The sequence below is a fragment of the Astyanax mexicanus genome, chromosome 9 (assembly GCF_023375975.1).
Source record: "Astyanax mexicanus isolate ESR-SI-001 chromosome 9, AstMex3_surface, whole genome shotgun sequence".
Classification (NCBI taxonomy): domain Eukaryota; kingdom Metazoa; phylum Chordata; class Actinopteri; order Characiformes; family Acestrorhamphidae; genus Astyanax; species Astyanax mexicanus.
Window position 1 is genome coordinate 39,958,790 of NC_064416.1, and position 21,323 is coordinate 39,980,112.

At 40.2% G+C, this 21,323-nt stretch overlaps 1 protein-coding gene across 3 annotated transcripts in view; it reads right to left on the reverse strand.

The window, feature by feature from the left end:
* Nucleotides 1–13: 13 nt before the first annotated feature.
* The window catches only part of garre1 (granule associated Rac and RHOG effector 1), a 77,205-nt gene continuing 55,895 nt past the window's right edge, over nt 14–21,323 (reverse strand). For all 3 annotated transcript variants that reach the window (XM_007251856.4, XM_007251857.4, XM_022679899.2), the window contains 8 exons: nt 20,051–20,209; nt 18,406–18,503; nt 14,911–15,036; nt 10,045–11,147; nt 6,001–6,166; nt 5,052–5,189; nt 4,029–4,107; nt 14–2,857 (listed from right to left, as the gene is read on the reverse strand). In XM_007251856.4, coding sequence (XP_007251918.3) covers nt 2,513–2,857; nt 4,029–4,107; nt 5,052–5,189; nt 6,001–6,166; nt 10,045–11,147; nt 14,911–15,036; nt 18,406–18,503; nt 20,051–20,209 — 2,214 coding nt within the window. In that variant the 3' untranslated portion in view covers nt 14–2,512. The remainder of the gene's footprint in view (nt 2,858–4,028; nt 4,108–5,051; nt 5,190–6,000; nt 6,167–10,044; nt 11,148–14,910; nt 15,037–18,405; nt 18,504–20,050; nt 20,210–21,323) is intronic.

Sequence of the window (21,323 nt, forward strand, 5' to 3'; positions counted from 1 at the left end):
AAATAAACACAAGTCCATTTTTCTAATACGTTTATTTATTTATTTTTTTTGCATTGCTGGTACACTTGGAAAGTTTCGGTTGCCAGCTCTAGTGAACAATAAGCAACATAAGCCAAGCAATCCCCCTTCATATCATGGATCAGTGTAATGTCTTCTGTCGTATTATTTCAAACTGTTTTTCGTTATTTTTGAAGCCACTAGTAAACCATTTTTTAGATTTTTGACACAGCTGAAAAATGCTAACTTAATGTTTACAGTCCAAGGTCTTTTTAAAAAGGCTGCAACAGTTTGGGCGAGAACACAGACAAAGCAACAACCCCTACGTTTTTGATTGTGCAAAGCACAGAACTATAAAAAGATATAGATTTATATACAGCAAACGATTCTCTGTAAACATGGTAAGTATGTTAGTTCTCAGAAAACATGGTCATATCATAAATACAGGCAACATTGGCATCCGCAAACATCACAAAAAAAAAGTTAACATTCTGGGCTGTTTAAATGCAGCCCACAGCCATAGAAACTGAAGAAGAACGGGCTCCAAAAAATAAAAACACAAACAAAAAAAACCCAAACACCCCAAATCTTATAAGAAACGTTTTTAGTGTTTGTAATGGCGTATTTGGTAACCTTTTGTAGATAGAACGTAGATTTTTTTTTTTTTGACTCTGTAGAAAAAGAAAAATGTGCTTTTCACATCTTGGGAAAAATAATGTTTTACTTAATATGCCTATATTATGTTAACATATATAGTAATGGTATAACATGTAAGAAAATACAAAAATAAGATTAATACTGTCAATATTTGTACAAGAAATATATTGTATTTCAAAGAAACGAAATATGTTATGTTTGTTTTTAGTGTTTTAGTGTAGTTCTGAAATGAACAGCCAATCCAAAAAAAATAAGGAAAAATAAAAGTATGTAAAAGTAAAAAGTATGAATTTTGACAGTAGACTTTTCCCAAAGGGGGGCATTTCATAGCAGGGTATCTAGATACGTTCTTTAAAATGTCACTAGAACTCCCAGACTCTGTTATATCTTATATCAAGCACCATTCACCCTATGAACGCTTTGGTTGGAGAAAAGTAAAGAGAACAAAAATATGCAAGTGCTATATAATAAACATGGCACGTAGTTTACTGCTAATGTTTTTAAACTTTTTTTGTTTTTTTAATTTGTTTTAAACTGTCAGATGTTGAAAAAGTAGTGTATTTCTTTTCAAATTACACATCTGCTATGATTATTATATTTTCTGCCGAGCCTGCTCAAAGCTTCTTCATAAAAAGAAGTAAATTATTTATATATTTATATATATATATATATTTATTTATATTTTTTTCTGAGTCATTTACAAGCTATGGAACAGTAGCTGGGAGCTGTAGTCTAAGTGATCTGACACGAGATTTGGCAGTTACAGCTTTTTCAACACAGTATAGTTCATGGGTGGCAGCCCGGCCCTTCGCCATCTCTCCATCTCTTCATCTCTCCATCTGCAGCTCTCTCTCTCTCTGTCTGTCTGTCTGTCTGTCTCACATTGGTTAAACAGCCATGCAGGTCACCTTATCCACGGTCGAGGAACACGGTAGCAAGTCTCCTGCTTTTCGCAGCTGGAATTACAACTAAAGACCGATTCTAGGATTTCTCACACACACGAAAAAAAAAAAAAAAAAAAAAAGAATTCCTTGGTTTTCCTCATTTTTCCAGAAGCGGAACATGGCAGGTGGAATTCTAGATCTGTGTTCGGTCAAGCTTTGGAGCAGAAGCTCAAGCAGCAGCATAGACTCGCATAGAGTCGCGAGCTGCTGGGAAGCATGAATCATGCACTAGAGAGAATGGCGCGAATGGCAGTCAGAACGATTCCGTCGAAGCCGGGGGGAAACTCCGGTACCGATACAAAAACAATATGATGATAATAATAATAGCCACAATGTTCAGTACAAATTTTCGCCTATAAAAACCACACTCGTCTAAAGAACTATCAAAATGTACAGGTTGGTAGTCAGACTAAAGGTCGAGAAGAACGTCTCGGCTACAGTTTTGTACTAGGCCCAAGAGCAGAACAGTGAGATGCTCACCCGACCTCAAGCGTTAGTCCTGTCTGACTTCCAGATCAGCGCAGAACCCTTCAGTCAGACAGACTAACTAACGCGGCTCCTTGGCAGATGGGGGTCGCTCCCTTGATCTATTTGCTCTGCAGCATCCCACATTTTACTTCTTTATGTCTTTTTTGTGTCGTTTTTTGTCTGTTTTTCTTTTGAACAGCTGAACAGCTTTTAAACGCACCCTAGTGACACTAATCTGACACTGATTCCTGAACCTCGGCATTCCGACATGGCCAAAACAAGTGACAGAAGATCGGTTCACCCTTCATTGCTGTTCCAGGAGCAGCTTACACTATCTTCTAAAGCTCACACTCCCTAGTCTTTGCACTACTACAACACACTCTGTTACAAAATCCCTGCACCTAAAACAGCAACCAGAAGGCAGCTTGCGCTAGTACTAGTCCGGCTCAGTACTGGTGCAGGTACGAGGGCCGGTGTTCAGGTTTTAGTGGGAAGTTTTTGAAGCCTTTGCTGAGAGCTTTATGCTGGGAAGCTTGTTGCTGCTGCTGCTGTTGTTGCTGCTGCTGCTGCTGCTGCTGCTGGGAGAAAGGGAAGCCAGAGGAGAGGCCACTGGAAGGAGAGCAGTCGCTGGCCGTCGACCACACCGGAGACTGCAGTATTTGCATGGAGTCTCCCCATTGGCTGGAAGGGATGGTCATCTGATAGAGGGAAGAGCTGGGATTGGGCATCGTGTTCGAGTGGGAGGAGTGCTGCCACGGGGCCTTGGGAGGCCAGGTCTTAGTTTTGCTTTCCTGTATTGCAAAGAAGTGGAAGAGAAGCACATTTAAGTTGTTATTTGACACTGCCTGAAGAACGCACAGCTTTTAGGGATCTCTTTTAGTGATATATCTTCACCATCATTTTATTCTTTGCCAATTCTCTCCCACAAGCTACAGTAGATCCCCATGTTATGAAGGATAAAGGCTAGCATGTTGTGGTGCTAACACACAGGCTAACATTGAGCCACGTCCCAATCAGTGAGAGCTAGGCTACTTATGCTCCTCTAATGGGCTGCATCTCCATTCCTTTTGCTCCTCACCTCCTCCTCCCTTCTCCCTACTGCTCCTTTCCTATCCCGGAAGAAGGTGGAGAAATGGAGGGGAGGAGAGGAGCAGAGAGAAGGAATGGAGAGAAGGAGCAGTAGTAATGGAGTAAATGGGACGGCTGATCCGTTTTAATAGGATGCTGACTACTGAAACTGAGCCAAATCACAAAGCTCGCTTTCAGCTCACCCTAATTTGCCCAGCCAATCACAGCTGCTGCAAGCAGCCATCCTTTTTCATTGTGTTAATTGTGCACGTTTAAACTCCTGCACATTGCAGAGAAAATACTACATTCCTAAAATTTTGCCAAATTTGTCTTCATAAAAGAAGAAGCCTTGTGTGTTATTTATTTTATGATGTCTCCTTTTTCAAAAGTGATTTATATATGTTCACAATGTATTATACATTTTAATAAGTAAATTAATAATATTTACTAATTTAATTTAAAAACGTGTATTTGTGCACTCTGTGCACAAATCCTAAAATACTTCTTGGGTTGGATACTCTGGTGTATCTTTCGCTTAGAGAGGCTTTAAGGAGGATTTTAAGCTGCTTCTTTTGTCTTCTCCAGTATTTAGTTTCCGGATCACAGAGGAGAGGAGGAGGATCAGTAAGAAAAAGCAGTAACGTTTGTGGTTTTTGGATGTAGCCATAGACTCCCCCTAAAATTTCCAGTTCTTTCAATTTTTTTATGGACTACACTTTCTTTTTTCTAAAATTTCTTATTTAGGACCATATCTGAAACCAGCTTTACTGGTTAACAATTGGAGATCTACTGATATTATTAAAGAAAAACAAGTATTTTCCACCAAAACAGTCAAGTATAAAATCATAAAAAAGCCTATAAAAAGGGTTGGCATGTGAAGGCTGAACTCATTACCTGGTTATTGTCATCGCTGGTGTGATGGAGAGGAGGAGAGGGCAGGGTACACACTTCCTGCTCACCACAGCTGTGCTTCCTGCAAACACAAACACACACAAACACACACACACACACACACACACACACACACACACACACACACACACACACACACACACACACACACACACACACACACAACAAGGGTTGTTCCATCATTTACATCATGTGTTAAAGACTATGCCAAACAGGGGTGCTGCCCTGCATAGAAACACTTGTATTGTGGCAAATAGTAGAGTTTAGTTTCTCCTGCCTGAGCCTGATGCCTAACCTGAACTCTGAGGCTGAGATTTGCCACCACTTTCCTCAGGCTCTGTCAGGTGAGGCTCAAGAAATGGACCGTGACAAAGAACTACATTTTTAAATGTTGTTTTTTATTTTATATAAAGCTAGGGCATGATCATTACAATAAAGCAAGTTAACAAAATCACACTGTGACTCCAAAAAAAGCTGCAAATAGTAGAAAGTTAGAATGTTAGTGCAGCATGGAAGAAGCATAGACCTGTTCTGTCAATGTCACTGACACCCTTCTGAACAGATTTCATTCATTCACACAATTGCAATTAAAAGAAGTTTTGTTGGATGGTCCGGGTCAGGCTCAGACAGAAAGTGCACAGGCTCGGCCTGGATTTTTTGGGTCTGATCTAAACTCCAACAAATAGACCTTCTATTAATTCCATATCTAAAGTAAATTTACTGTTTTAGCACCATTGATTGCATTTGTTAATTGCTCTATAATGCTCTTAAGATAAATGTACTGAACATAATCATGACACTGACATATTGTAATACACCAGAATCTGAGGCATCAAAAGAAAAAGCTACAGTCAACATAGGAACTGTGGTTGCACAAAGTTAACAAATATTACAATATTTTCTCTAATAACCCAGCAACAGATGATCAGTTTTAACCATAAATGCACTAAAACCTTAAATAAAACTAGCTGTCAAATCAAAAGATCAGTAATTGTTGTTTCTTACCGTCTTGGCTTGACTGCTGCTACCAGGTCAGGGCCGGAGAACATGGAGAACAGGCTGTCCCCGTTGGCAGAGGACGTCTCATCACTGGAGCTGGCAGAGTCACCCTGATTGGCTGACCAGGAACTGTTCACTGCTTCCCTGCTCACAGAAAAAGCTACTTCAGCATAATTCAGATTAAACTATGGCTGTATTTGAGTAAATATACATATAAATAAAGATCAAAAGCTCAGCTGACCATGGTTTTACTCATAGAAGGGCAAAAAAATAATTAGAGAGGCAGACCCGAATAAAAGTGGCAAGCAGCATGACCGGGATTTGAACCAGAGGTCTGAGAATCAAGCGAACAAACTGATCTAATATCAGTGATGGAGTTTCATCAAACTCTGACTGTGCAGAGCATCTACCGCTCTGGTTTTAGTGAAAATTTGAGTTTGAAATAATTCATAACCTTTTTATAATTTTAATGCGTAACGATGCAGCACATAAAAATGAATCAGAGTAAAAAAATTAAACTCATTGTTAATATGTAGTAAAAAAAAAGTGGAAGTAGGAGAAAAAATAATAATACCTCAGTAGATACAGATACAGTATTTTAGTACTTAAGTACAGTAGTGGAGTAAAAATAGTACTCCAGTAGATACAGATGCAGTATTTTAGTACTAAATACAGTAGTAAAGCACTTCTACTTAATTAATATACATCGCTGTTTTTGCTGAGGGTAAAGTTTTTAGGGTATGGCCTGAAAATCTATACTTGTACAGAAGCTGCTATATTAAAAGATCAGTTACGCAGTAAGCAGGGCTTCACACAGCCATTTCCCCACATTCAGATCGACAACTGGGGCAAATCTAAAAATATGATTATGGGTTGCATTTCTTATAAAAAGTTCAGAAACCGACACCCAGAGGCTCCTGTGGAGATATGGGTGGTCTCTCCGCCTGTCACTCACCCCTCACTGTAGTACTCGGGGTGGGACCAGGTTCTGTGCTGGTCGTCAGGGAGTGGCCAGTTGCTGCGGGCGTTGCTAGGGCGACGGACATGCTGAGCCTGCCGCTTCTGCTGCATGGCCTGGTTGACCCCAGCAACATAACGCGCAAACTCTGGATCTGAGCCAACTGTAAGCGAGAGAAATGAAATCATAGATTAAATCATAGAATAGTAGAATTCTATTTTATTTTAAACAAGGCAAATTATATGACATTTTTAATATTTTTACATCATTTATAATGTTTATTTCTAAAATCATTAGTGAATAGACTACATATAATACAGCACTATAACCAAGCTTTCTTAAAATTCAAAATACAGTTAATATGATCATGAATACAAGTGTATACTGCACTATAATATATATAATATAATATTAATGCCCATCTTTAATATCGATGTGCTTAAATCGTAACCTTCAGATCTACAGATAGAGGGCATCAAGGAGGTACAGATAGAGGGGGAAAACAGCATGGGGGGGTTATGGGGGGAGGTAGAGAGGCACAGGCAGAGCTAGACAGAGAGAGCGAAAGAGGGAGAGAGATGGAGAGAGAGAGAGAGAGAGAGAGAGAGAGAGAGGAATTCAGTAGGGCATGCTCAGCTCTTTTTTTTGAGCTGGTGTGTTTAGCCCCGAAGCCCAGTCTCTTTATCCAGACTGCCCAGCGCAGCACAAACGCACAATGGAGCCATCAAATGCACAAAGACCTGCACTGCAATAATGAGAGCTCTGCTAGAGAACTATGAAAACAGTGCATTCGGTTTCTCCCTCATACACACACATATATACATACACACACACACACGCAGTCTTTTAAGAATATTATGATATATTACCGCCTCCTTGTGTCTACACTCATTATCCATTTATCGAGCTCCATTAAGCATATAGAACACTTTGTATTACTGTATTGGTTTCTCTGTAGATTTTTCAAAAACATCCTTCTCTCCAGTTCTTCACTGGTCAGGACTCCACAGGACCACCACAAACCATTATTATTATTATTATAAGCTATTATTATTTGAATGGAGGGTCATTATTCACAGCACCACAGTGATTAGCACTGATTAGCATGGTGGTGGTGTATGAGGTGTTAGTGTGTGGTGTTCTGGTATGAGTTGATCAGACACAGCAGTGCTGCTGGAGTTTTTAAACACTGTGTTGTTCTTTCACTATACTCCACTCTATTAGACACGAACACTGCAACGCAATTTGTTAAATTAATTGATAATGTTTTGGTGTTTTCGTTTAAGCCAAATGATGGAGGAGAACCATCAACGTGAATGAGCCGGTATGATTCCTTTCACAACAGTGGCAACAAAAGCTGGCAATACTACTAACATGAGATCATCAGCCCAGAGCTGAATATTGAATATGAATATTGTTACTCCAGAGAGATCCTGCCTCAAGCCCCACACCGTAAACATGCTGGTGTTTCTTGCTCAAAATTTGTCTGACAGTTACATTACAAAATACATTTATAGCAAGAGCTATGGGCTGCTGAGTTATCTGTGTCTTTGATCAGATAAACACGTTTTTGAGCTAATGTGTGTTTTACAGCACATACATATATGATCAGCAAGTGCTTATGTGTTGTGTCCAGAGTTTTAAAAAAAGTTTAATTAACGTAAATGTTACTAAATTTTATTTTATTTTTTAAAGGTATTTAGTGCAGTTTTCTCAGAACCCACAGGGTGTCACAGGCTGCTTGTACTTTATTTGTTTTAGTTATTTAGGATATTAAAATATTTTTATATTGGAAGCCCAATGTCTGTTCTTAATAACATAAAGTTAGTTTCACTGTAAAATGGTGTAATAGTATTATTATGCTAGTATTTTATTACTGTGGCACATGGTCTTATAGCTCCTTTGGGAACCCAGAAGCAGAAAAAAAGATTTGGTGCTTTAAAATGACAATTTTACTGTGACAATATATTGTTCTAAAAATTGTGTTATCGTGACAGGCCTAGTTACAGCCTCAATATTAGACACTCCTATAAGTGTCTCCAGCATGTAGATGTAGTACATAAATGCAGAGACAGAAACTCATCTGTGGCTTCAAGACGCTTTTTATGATAAAACAGAAATAAATTTTTATATCACTTTATGCCACCACCACCAAACAATTTTTTTTTTCTTTCTCAATCCAGTGCTGCTGAAGTTCACTTCAGTCCAGCCAGACAGCAACACTAGCAGCAGTGTTTCAGACACACTCCTCTCCAGCTACAGTAACTGGCTCGCTAATGGTGCACCAGTGTGTCACTAATGACTCTCCTGCTCCTGGGAAAATCTGCTGTGTCTAACAGTGAAGGACCTGTAGTTCTGCTGACTTGGAGCTCTACTTCGATTTACTGACACACAAAGCTCCCCCACACACACACACTCCAGGGACCGACACACTTATGTCTGTATTTTCTACTGTTTATTCTGACAGTTCGTAGCTTACAAATGTCTAAAGGGATGAATTCTGAGTTCTAACGTCCACAACCACCCATTTTCATCGCTATGCTTAACACTGACCGTCAAACTGGCAGAAGCTCAAGAACTTGGGAGAAAAACTCTACAAGGCAACATAAGCCAACCCAGCAGAGTATGACAAGGGTTCCTAAACCTATTAATATGAGGACCCACCTTCAGAGGCAGTGTTTAGCTCTATTTGGTCAGAATAAATTTAAAAAATGCACCAATATCTACCAATATTTAATTGATCTGGTGAAAATGGAATAAATATAAAGACCAAATCATTTATGGTTTATTTATTTTAAGTCATATTGCAGTATTTACTCAAATATTAGGACATTTAAGCAGCTGCTGTATATAAAGTTTGGAAGGAGGATAGATAAAGAAATAAATTAATGATTTTGTGTGTTAGATCTAAAAGAAATGAAGTAGTGCTGTCTGACTTTCTCTGTGTAACATTTTAAGACAATGGGATTTACTGTGGTTTGGCATGAGACATAAGTCTCACCATCAAGACATTTAGAAAACTAAGAACATGTTCAGATATGTGGCAGGTCACTTAGCTTAGTTATCTAGTATGCCAATTAAATTATCTCATGTTAATAAGTCTTGCATTGTTTAATGTCTAAATGAAATATGTGCAATCCATGATCATTAGCTAAGGTGTTATTATTGTTATTAAGGCTATATTGTCCATAAACACAATTCACAATTCATACAGCCATTACTGCACTTTACATACCATTAATTCATCAAAACTAAGAGGTAATGCACATTACCTGTGTTTACATACAAGTTAAGGTTGACCTCAGCACAAACAAGCAACAAATTAACTAGCAAATGGCAGAACTCAAGCTACTGAAACACAAGTATGACATAAACGAGACTAAATATTTTAGCAATTTAACAAGACTAGACTAAAACTAATAACATAATGACTAAAATTTCACATTTTAACTAAAATTAAATCAAAATCAACACTGATCTCATAGTTTAAATTATTCTAGTATTGTCAGAATGCCAGGTAATGCATTGTGGTACGTTGAAGAATCTAAACAGGTCTGGTGCCTGTGTTGAGTGCACTGTCAATTTGTGCTACCCATCAATATGTGCTCCATAGCGACTTTCAATTTTTAATGTTTTCATATTTTGATATAATACCATTTCTCTGATGGTAATGCTTTGTATACTAGTTGGTTACAAAAAGCTTTTTTTGTATGATGAATATTGTATTGCAAAACTGGGTTGGGATATTGGATAACTATGTTTAAATACACATTACCAGTCAAACGTTTGGAGCTCATATGTAGTTGGTATCAAAGCAAAATGTGCTACTTTAAAGAATCTAAAGTATAAAACATATTTTGTCTTGGTTAAAACTTTTATTTACTTCATAACACATGCACATGTGTTCCTGCATCATTTTTGACACCTTCAATATTAGTCTACAATATAGAAACTAATATAAATAAAGCAAAAAACTTTCAATGATAAGGGATGTGTCCTAACTTTTGACTAGTACTGCATGTGTGTAGCACTGCTCCTTACCTGCTGGGTCAAAGGGCATGGTATCCCCTAGCACTCCGAACACTCCCTGCTCACTTTGATCTCGGTTAGGCCAGGTGTTGTTGCGTGGCCCTGGAGGCACCTTTTGTCCCAACATCTCGGACATCATGCTGTCCATGTAGGTGCTGACCAGCCCCAAGCTGTAGAGGTCCGAGCTGAGGTCCGGGAGGGCGGGCGTGCCCCACTGGGTCATGTGTCCGATCGGGGAGAGTCCTGCTGGTGGGCCCTGAGGCCACTTGCTGGGAGGCCTCTGCTGACTCAGAGGCTGGGGTGGTGGGGGCTGCTGTGAGGGCAGCTGGGGGGAGATCGGTGGTGGTTGCTGAGGCTGGGGTTGGCCGATAGGCTGCAGGAGGTGCTGGTAGTACTGCAGGGCTTGAGGTGAAGGCTGGGGTTGGGCCTGGGGCTGTGGGGGCACTGCTGTTTGCTGCTGCTGTTTGGGTGTAGTGGGGAGTTGGGGTTGCTGCTGCTGCTGTTGAGGGGGCTGTGGTTGTGGCTGTGGTTGAGGCAAAGTTTGAGCCAATGAGATGGTACTGTGTGGAACCTGGGCCTGGGAGGTGGGCGGAGCCACTGCACTGCTCGTCTTCAGGTCAGCTGCATTGGTGGAGGCCACAGAGTTCCTTCTCTTGACCAGAGGGGAGGCCTGCTGGGACTTGCCCATGTTAAATCCTGACAGAAAGTCAATCACATCTTGCATCTCCTGGTCCGTGGGCAGGTTCATCCCTTGCTCGTCTGGTGTTGCACCGTTGGCGACCTGCTGCGCCGGGTCAGGGGTGCCGGGCGTGCTCATCTGGAGCAGGCTGTGCAGCCGGCCGTCACCCAGGGTCTTCGGCTTGTCGTCCTGGCTGCTGTTGCCCGCGCCGCTGGTGGTCAACATGCTGCGAGAAGGCGTGCTGGGGATGGAGTAGCTGCCGCCTGTGTTTGAGCTGGACGAGGTCTTCTTGGTGAATTTGGAAGTGAGTTTGGAGATAGTCTTGGGCAGGCCGCTGGAGGACTTGGTGCTGCTGCCAGGGTGGAGCTCGGCGGGGATGCCATAGTCAGATGTGTCTCTCTGAAGCTGGATCTGGATGGTGGGCAGGGCTTGCTCCCTGAGGAGAAACGATATAGAGAACCCACTACATTACAGAAAGACTTTCCCAACATTCAGACTGATGCATATTCCTCATTACTATGTATTCTGCATAAAAAGAAACGGTTCCAAAATCACATTGATGCTCCATTGACACTGGTAGGGAAAATCCTATTTTGTTAGAGCTGCACAAAACCTTTTGCCAGCACTATGTAACACGGTGTAACCTTTAAGAAATTGGATTTTTTTTTTAAACAGTGATATGCAGTGCCTTGATTAGGACATACAGCTCTGTAAAAAAATAAGAGATCACTTAAAATGATGTTTCTTTAATTTTACCAAATTGAAAACCTCTGGAATATAATAAAGCTGAACTTTTGCACCAAGAGTGGGATAAAGTTATCCAAAAGCAGTGTGTAAGACTGGTGGAGGAGAACATGATGCCAAGATGCACGAAAACTGTGATTAAAAACCAGGGATAATCTACGAAACATTGATTTTCTAACTTTTAAAAATTTATGAATATGAACTTGATTTCTTCGCATTATTTAAGGTCTAAAAGCTCTGCAACTTTTTTGTTATTTTCAGTTATTATTTCTCATTTTCTGCAAATAAATGCTCTAAATAACAATATTTGTGTTTGGAGTTTGGGAGAAATGTTGTCTGCAGTTTATAGAATAAAACAACAATGTTCATTTTACACAAACATAAACCTATAAATAGCAAAATTAGAGAAACTAATTCAGAAACTGAAGTGTTCTCTTAATTTTATCTGCCCACAAAACATTTTGCCAGTACCATTGTAAAGTGTCACTGTGCTTCTTCACAAACTTCATGCGTGCAGTTATGTTATTTTAGTAAGCAGAAGCTTCCTTTGTGGTCTTCTGACAGAGACACCCCTCTTTTTCAAAGTTTTACAGTACACTGCTGACTCATGAACACAGATGTTTGTCTGTATTAAATCTTTGGCTGCTACTGGGGGTTGTTTTATTACATCACTGATGAGTTTTTGTTGTGCTCTTGAGGTCATTTTAACTGGGGGTACACTTCTTGGCTGGGTAGCCATAGTCCCAAATTGTCTCCATTTGTAGATTGTTTATCTTACTGTAGACTGGTGAATTTCTAATGTCTTTTAAAACACTTTGTAACCACTTCCAGCTTTATTTAGATTAACAATTTAAGATCATAGATCCTCTGAAAACTCTTTTTGGTGAAGTATGGCTTAAACATGCGCATCCTTCTTGGGCTTAGCAAACTTAAAATGTTTGAGCGCTTTTATCAGTTTGATTAGTTCTAATCCCTAACTCCCCAAAGTAGCAAGACTTCAGGTATGCCAACACTTGATTTGACTCTAATTAGCTTGTTTGAGGTTATTAACACAAGGTTTCACATCATTTTTTTTAATGGTTGTTCTTAATGAAGACATAAATGAATAGAAACTTTTTGTTGGTTGTTTTTTAGGGACATTATATTGGTCCCTAAAAAAAAATCCTTGACTTGAATAAAGACCAGATCACATTTTACTGAAATTGCAAAGGGTTTATATATATTTTCTTGCTTGTATTTGCAAAATCCTGTAATATATCCAAACCACCCTCTCTTTCACTTCAGATGGCACTTCTGTATCTTCTGCTTGCCTACAAATGCATGTGTACAGCTGCCCATGAAAAAGTGAACAATGTGCAATTTATAATTATGTCAGTTCTTGTACAGTAGAGACAGTTACTCCAACAAAAGCAAGATAGGCTCTTTTCCAAACACCCTTTGTAAAAAACACCATATAAGCAGGTGTTCCAATCTCTTATGCTCACCCTAAACAGCATCTTGCTACAGAAATGTATGAATCTCTTTTTTCGTTTTAGTCTCTGTAATACTCTAATGCAATAGTATACCGCCTCCAGCATTAGAGAATATCTCTGCAGTTAAACAATGCATATTAAAGGTAATCCTCTATAATGTACAGAACTTCAGCTGAAATATGTGAAGCATATGTTTTTCTTCAGCACAGAGCAGAGGGCTTCTGGGATACAGGGCCAAAGAAGTGTGTTCATTCCGACACATTGAGGGATGGTGCCATAAATCAGCTTCCTTTCTGGCCTGGTTTCCAAACTCGGCTAAAGCGGCTGAGTCAGCAGATCGCTGTGCACTGAAGGGAACTGATGATTATGCAGCAGGAGCTTTTCAACACCGGGGAGGAAGCATGTCCCCATAAAGAGCGGCCCTCATCTTTTCAACATGACGAGATGGCAGAGCAGCCACATTAACCCACTCAAACTGTAGCACTTTGTCCTTGATCTAGAGATGGGACAAGCTTTTTCACGTTTTCTGATACAGAAAAAACCTTATTTAGCGGTTATACATCCAGTCACTCACTATAGTTTTTCCTCTTTATTTTTTTACATAGAAAAAGGCCAGACAATGCTAAAATCAGCTGTTTAGGCTTTTTTAATGGTCCCCCCCTATCAGATTAGGCATGTCAATAAAAAGTGTACTACCAATTTAAATACATCAGGCTTTGACAATCACCTCATGGACAAGTGTACACATGGACTTGTTGACAAGCTGAGAGATGAAGAATTGGAATCTGAAGTGTTTAAAAAAAATAAAAAATCGTGGCCTGAGGCTGCAGAGTAATACAATTAAATATTAAGTCTAACGAGCGCTGGATGTTAATCCTACACAGATTTCTCTCCTGAAAACTGTTTATTTAGGTGAGTAAAACGCTCCTGTTTATTTACAGTAAGCTTAGATTCCCAAATTTCTCCAGCACTAAGGCTGGAGCATTAGCATTAGCAGCTAATGTCCCCAAACAGCACTACACTGAGGAACCCTGAGTATTCTGGTAAGGCAAGGCTATATTTGCTAGTGTTTAGTTCCACGTAGCTTGTTTTAACACGTTAAACATGCAGGATACAGTCCGGTGTACTCATTTCAAACTATGAAATAGCTAGCATGGTTAGCGAGAAATGCTAATGGCAGGCTACAGGCCAATAATACTAACCTCTGAATGGCTAAAGAGCTAGTGCTAAGCTCGGTTAGTGGGTAATGCTAATGCTGCTCCAGAAAAATATGGTATTCAGATCCAAATCCACAGTACAGGAGAGCACAAGCGATAAAACTGTTCCCTGCACCAGTTCATGCTTGTTTAAAAAAAAAAAAAGTTAATATAAAATGTGACTTTTTCACAACAAAACTTAACATTACCAAATGAACTAATAACTACACTATTATATAATGCTCCTAATAATTGCTTTTTTCTAAGTAGTAGCATGAGCAAGTTGGCCTTAGTCACAATATAACACTTCACAACTTACACAGATGTGGGTAATTACAGGATTTTACACACATGACCTGTGTTACACAGCATTGGAAGGTTGGTGAGTTTTGGTCCTGTGCAGCACCAGTAGTAGTTGGAGTAGCATTGCTCCAACCGGGAGTGGCAAACAGTGGGAACTCGTCCTATTACCGTCAGTGAAGCATCAAAAACATGATTTTTCAGCTGCTATTTCAAGGCAAATCTACACATAGCATTCCTTTAAAATATTATACTTAAACACACATAATAAAAATATTAAAAGAGACAGAATTTAACTAAATGTTAACATTTCCCCCAAAGACAGAAATTTGCTCTGTTAGTGACCCAGAACTGTCTGCTGACCCCTGACCTATACTGAGTATTAGTCACACAGACTGGCAGTATCAGTGTGTGAAGTACAGTGTATAATATACAGTGCTACAGAGAGAACAACACAGCAATAATGGAGGAGTGAAGGGCCACTGACTTGCGCTCCTTCCAGCGGTTGAGGTCGAAGACACTCGTGTAAAGCACGTCCACAAGGCCGAGGGTTTTCTCAGGGTCCAGACTGCGCTGCAGCAGAGACATTGTGGACGGGTCCTCCTTCAGACACCTATCAATTCAATCACACTCAGGTTAATTTTTTAACACATTAAAAATAAGTTTAGTCTAATGTCTGCCTAGACTAATGTGACAATTAAGTATAGTGTTGGACTCAAGTCTGTGGTCAGTGATTCATTTCCACTGGAAAATGCTCTAGTCTAGGCACAGCCTTAACACTGGTCTGAGAAACTGGTTCACAATATAATATTCACTTTTAAAAAGATTTAATATAATTTAATATCAATATAAAACTCTGGCTTCTGGCTTCTTTAGTTTAAGATGAGAGAGTTAGACATTAAGCCTGGATTGCAGCACTTAACATATATAATGAACTACAATGTGTGCATCTCTAATGCAGCCTGTGCTCAACTCAGATTGCTGCAGCATCCATATAAACATTACAGCCAAATACAGTTTTGCAAATATTTTGTGTTTTATCTTCAGTACAAACTGACATGGTTTCACTTTTGATCACTTTAAATTAATATTCAAAGCATTTTACAGCATCAAACACATCTACATCAAACTGGAAGCAAACTCCTTGCGTTGCAATAAAACTGCCAAGCCAATTTAATCCATGATAATGTTTACAGACAGGCCTGAACTTGTTGAATGTTTGCTGCAGAAGAAGCCTACTGACCCAAACTTGACTCTATTACATGGTTCATGAAGTAGAAAATATGGCGGCATTTAGTTGTGTTTGAGTCATCAATCTAATGCAGTTGCTGCTAGCGGTGTGACGAGATCTTGAAACCTGACGATATTTCTAGTCAGCTTAAACCTGTCTCGCGGGGAAAAAAGAACAGTTGGCTCCGCACGACAGTAAGTAAGCTCCGCGGTACAGTTATTAAGCTCCGCACGACAGTAGGTGAGTTCCGCGGTACAGTTAAAAAGCTCCGTGCGACAGTATGTGAGCTCCGCGGTACAGTTAAAAAGCTCTGCGCGACAGTATGTGAGCTCCGCGGTACAGTAAAAAAGCTCTGCGCGACAGTAGGTGAGCTCCGCGGTACAATTAAAAAGCTCCGCACGACAGTAGGTGAGCTCCGCGGTACAGTTAAAAAGCTCTGCGCGACAGTAGGTGAGCTCCGCGGTACAGTTAAAAAGCTCTGCGCGACAGTAGGTGAGCTCCGCGGTACAGTAAAAAAGCTCCGCGCGACAGTAGGTGAGCTCCGCGGTACAATTAAAAAGCTCCGCACGACAGTAGGTGAGCTCCGCGGTACAGTTAAAAAGCTCTGCGCGACAGTAGGTGAGCTCCGCGGTACAGTTAAAAAGCTCTGCGCGACAGTAGGTGAGCTCCGCGGTACAGTTAAAAAGCTCCGCACGACAGTAGGTGAGCTCCGCTGTACAGTTAAAAAGCTCTGCGCGACAGTATGTGAGCTCTGCGGTACAGTTAAAAAGCTCCGCTCGACAGTAGGTGAGCTCCGCGGTACAGTTAAAAAGCTCTGCGCGACAGTATGTGAGCTCCGCGGTACAGTTAAAAAGCTCTGCGCGACAGTATGTGAGCTCCGCGCTACAGTTAAAAAGCTCTGCGCGACAGTAGGTGAGCTCCGCGGTACAGTTAAAAAGCTCTGCGCGACAGTAGGTGAGCTCCGCGGTACAGTTAAAAAGCTCTGCGCGACAGTAGGTGAGCTCCGCGGTACAGTTAAAAAGCTCTGCGCGACAGTATGTGAGCTCCGCGGTACAGTTAAAAAGCTCTGCGCGACAGTAGGTGAGCTCCGCGGTACAGTTAAAAAGCTCTGCGCGACAGTAGGTGAGCTCCGCGGTACAGTTAAAAAGCTCTGCGCGACAGTATGTGAGCTCCGCGGTACAGTTAAAAAGCTCTGCGCGACAGTATGTGAGCTCCGCGGTACAGTTAAAAAGCTCTGCGCGACAGTAGGTGAGCTCCGCGGTACAGTTAAAAAGCTCTGCGCGACAGTATGTGAGTTCCGCGGTACAGTTAAAAAGCTCCGCACGACAGTAGGTGAGCTCTGCGGTACAGTTAAAAAGCTCTGCGCGACAGTACGTGAGCTCCGCGGTACAGTTAAAAAGCTCTGCGCGACAGTATGTGAGCTCCGCGGTACAGTTAAAAAGCTCTGCGCGACAGTAGGTGAGCTCCGCGGTACAGTTAAAAAGCTCTGCGCGACAGTACGTGAGCTCCGCGGTACAGTTAAAAAGCTCTGCGCGACAGTATGTGAGCTCCGCGGTACAATTAAAAAGCTCCGCACGACAGTAGGTGAGCTCCGCGGTACAGTTAAAAAGCTCTGCGCGACAGTAGGTGAGCTCCGCGGTACAGTTAAAAAGCTCTGCGCGACAGTATGTGAGCTCCGCGGTACAGTTAAAAAGCTCCGCACGACAGTAGGTGAGCTCCGCGGTACAGTTAAAAAGCTCTGCGCGACAGTAGGTGAGCTCCGCGGTACAGTTAAAAAGCTCTGCGCGACAGTAGGTGAGCTCCGCGGTACAGTTAAAAAGCTCCGCACGACAGTAGGTGAGCTCCGCTGTACAGTTAAAAAGCTCTGCGCGACAGTATGTGAGCTCCACGGTACAGTTAAAAAGCTCTGCGCGACAGTAGGTGAGCTCCGCGGTACAGTTAAAAAGCTCTGCGCGACAGTATGTGAGCTCCGCGGTACAGTTAAAAAGCTCTGCGCGACAGTATGTGAGCTCTGCGCGACAGTTAAAAAGCTCTGCGCGACAGTAGGTGAGCTCCGCGGTACAGTTAAAAAGCTCTGCGCGACAGTAGGTGAGCTCCGCGGTACAGTTAAAAAGCTCTGTGCGACAGTGCTCTTACTGTCCCAAAGATTCACAACCCTAGTAAATACTGTAATTAAATAGTGCATGTGACTGTTTCATAGGCAGTTGTACGAATCCCTTAGCTCTGTACTAAATTTAAAAAAATGTTCTGTCTCTGTTTCAAGCATAGTCTTAATATGACTGGTTGTGGTTTGCACTCATTGTTTGCACTATATAAGACCTAGAAAAGTTTTATTTTTATTTTTTATTCTTATTCTTATTTCTATTTCTTATAAAATCAATGTGTGAGTCTGTTAAATGTGCGTTATATGATTTTGTCAAATAAAACTTTAAAATTTAATTTTTTAAATCTCGCCTCGTTCTCGTGAACCCAGTATCGTGTCTCGTCTCGTCTCGTGATATTAGTGTCTCGTCACACCCCTAGTTGCTGCATCTAAATATATCACCATGTAGCTGTCATATGTATCTAAATGTCTACACAGCTAGACATAACAAAAAAAAAAATCCAGACACAGGCTTTACATGTACAAAAATGTGCATGAAAAAAAGAAATATATATATACACATATATATTACATGTATATTACATATATTACACATATATATTAAATAAAATGATAAAACTCAGCCTGTGATTCCCAGGTTTACTCACCAGGTGGAGGGGACCTGAACTACAACCCTGGATCCTTCTAGAGTAATCTGTGGAGCGTAAGCCTCCTTATTCTCTATCTGAGCCGTGTCAACCACAACCTGTTAACACATACAAAGGGAGAAAATGGTACTCACAAAAATGTATAAAACAGCATACATTCAAACAACGGACACAATAATTTCCGCATTTTACTTTAGCGCTGATATCCAGCACAAAATGTGGAAAGAATCTAAACCAATATCCTTTCAGCACTCTCCACTGTTACTGTGTCATCACTGCAGACTGTAGTAGTAAAAATGGTGTTTTGTGACATCAGCTGCTACATTTTGTCTTAGGGGCACACAACCTAAACAAAAACAGCCACAGACTGCCGTGGATGGAATAAATAAAGATGAATTCCGCTGTTTTGCTGTGTAATGGCTGTAAAGTAGCTTAGCCAATCAGCTCTCCCTCCTGCCCTGCCTCTAAACCCATACATCACCCAGTGCCCCTCTCAAACTACCCCTACAATTTTTTTTTTTACCTTTTTCAAATTTGGGCTGAGGGTGCAGTCAGAAAAAAAAAAATGTTTAGTGCCCCTTTAATTAAGCCAAAACTACCGGAAGTATTCTAGTGTTCTAAACATAATTTATTATACTGGTATTGAACATATTGAAGTGAATTTCAACTCAGTATGCAAAATTATATAAAATAATCAATTAGTGCCCTGGGACAAGCTACTGCATCTTTTCTGTTATACTGGTGCTCAGGCAAACAACACTTAAACTTAAGCTAGACATTTGGTGGTATTTTAAAAGGTGACCATATGACAATAGCCTGCATAATCCTATTATAATAACTGTGTTTTATTACTCATGTTGTCCCAGAAATAACTGTGATAAAACTGTGATAAACCACATCACTGATGTTGATGGGCTTTCTTTGCCAAGTTAACACAATGAACAACACTAAGGTCAGCAAAAATAGTTTAGGGTAGGCTCATGTCTATTTATTTCACAATAAGTCAATTAAAATCAATTATTGTTACAGGGTTAACTGTGCGCATTATATAATTATGATATCATTAATATTATTTGTACTATTATAATCATCATGTTATATAAAATAAAATACAAAAGTAAAAAATACAAATACAGCTGAAAGTTAAAACAAATCATTTCAGTTCTCTCGACTCTGTTGTTCTTTGAAAGAGGAAGCAGCTTCCTCCTTCGGCAAACTGGAAATACACAGTCCAGCTCGAGGGAGGGGCCTGTGTTTTCCTGTCGGACAGGAGGGGCTCTATTGTTATTTATAGAGCAGGTGTATCCTCATAATCCGACTCCCCGTGGCAAATCAGTGCCACACACAAACACTATCAAAACTACAACACCTATTGGCCTGCATCACAGGAAGTCTGTTCCTGGAAGATTTCAATTTAATGATATAATGTTTTTAAGCAAACCTGGAACCATTGTAAAACCTTTTTCTCCCTTTTAACTTCAAAACAACATCTATATAAGGCAGTAATTATATCTGAACCTGACCGGCTTTCCTCAGTAGCCCCTGTGTAAAAGTAGGTCATCTCTTTCTGAAACATTTGAAACTGTTGTGTGGAAGTGGGGGGTGAGGTGAGGGGTTCTGCAGTGGACGCTAGCTCAGCACTCACCAGGCCGGCTTGTCCGAACAGCAGCTGCACGGCAGTCTTGCAGGCTCCTCTCCAGCTGGAGGGGCACACGAGGTTCAGCACCTCCGTCACGGGCGAGTCGTCTCGCGAGGAAACCCCGTTCTGCCCAGACGCCTCTTTTATCAGCTGCAGCGTGGTGTGCTAGAAAATGAGGGAGGACGAAATAGTACTTCAAAACATCAGACAGGACCAGTCCCTACAGGACACAGGAGCACAGTTTAGCAAAAAAAAAAATAAATAAATAAACAGCATTTACCCAACTGACTTCAAATCGTGTTTTGTGTGATTAAAAAATTACATAATGACTGTGAGGTAAGTTTATCTAGTTATTTATCTAGTTATTAAGTCAGAAAATCAAATTTAAATGTTTCAATATTTCCAACTGTGTATCCATTAGCAACTATTAGGCTCCTACTAAAGTCTTTTTGGTTAAATGTCGAATATAAGCCATTTAAAAACATAAAAAATGTAAACCGTCTATTTTTGTGAACAAACCAGATTTGAGCCATTGTACATGCAGTGTGATTGTAGTACGTGTGTGCAATGCATGCTGGATATTGTAGTGAAAATACATTAAAGCTACAATCACTGGGATCTTGAAGATAAAGACATCCTGACTACTCAAGGATATGAGCTGGTGAGTCAACTTTGTTTAAAAATGGTAGATTTACTTCATTTATGTTTTACAATTCAATTCCTATGGGTGAATATTCTGATTAATTCCCTGTTCAGTGCTTGTTAAACAGGTGCAGATGCATTATTACAGTATTATGTATCACTTGATATATATTAGAGCTGCACGGTCTGAATATTCTTAATAATGAAGCATTCAGGGCTCTTTAAAACAGTGTGATTGCAATTGAAATAAACTATATTTCACAAAAAGTTATAGTTAAAAATAGCAACGACAGGCCTAGGTTTATGTACTAACCACTTTCAGACAGCCTGTGACTGTTTTGTTTGATTTTTTTCCCCCTTAACTTTTATTTAGTTAATTATTTACCCTTCTATTATTTTTTTTTACTTGTGTTTGTTATATTTTTTATTCCAATTTTTTATCTCTTAATTTGACTGGTATAAATTTTAGCCTTTCCACATTTTTTGCCATTGCCTTTTTTTTTTTTTACGCTTATTTTTATAATCTTTATTTTTAGTGTTTGTTATTTATTATAATTATTGATCTCTTAAGTTGCCTTTTAATTTTAGCCTGTCCACTTATCCTTTTATTTTTAATCATTTGAATTATTTTTAATTC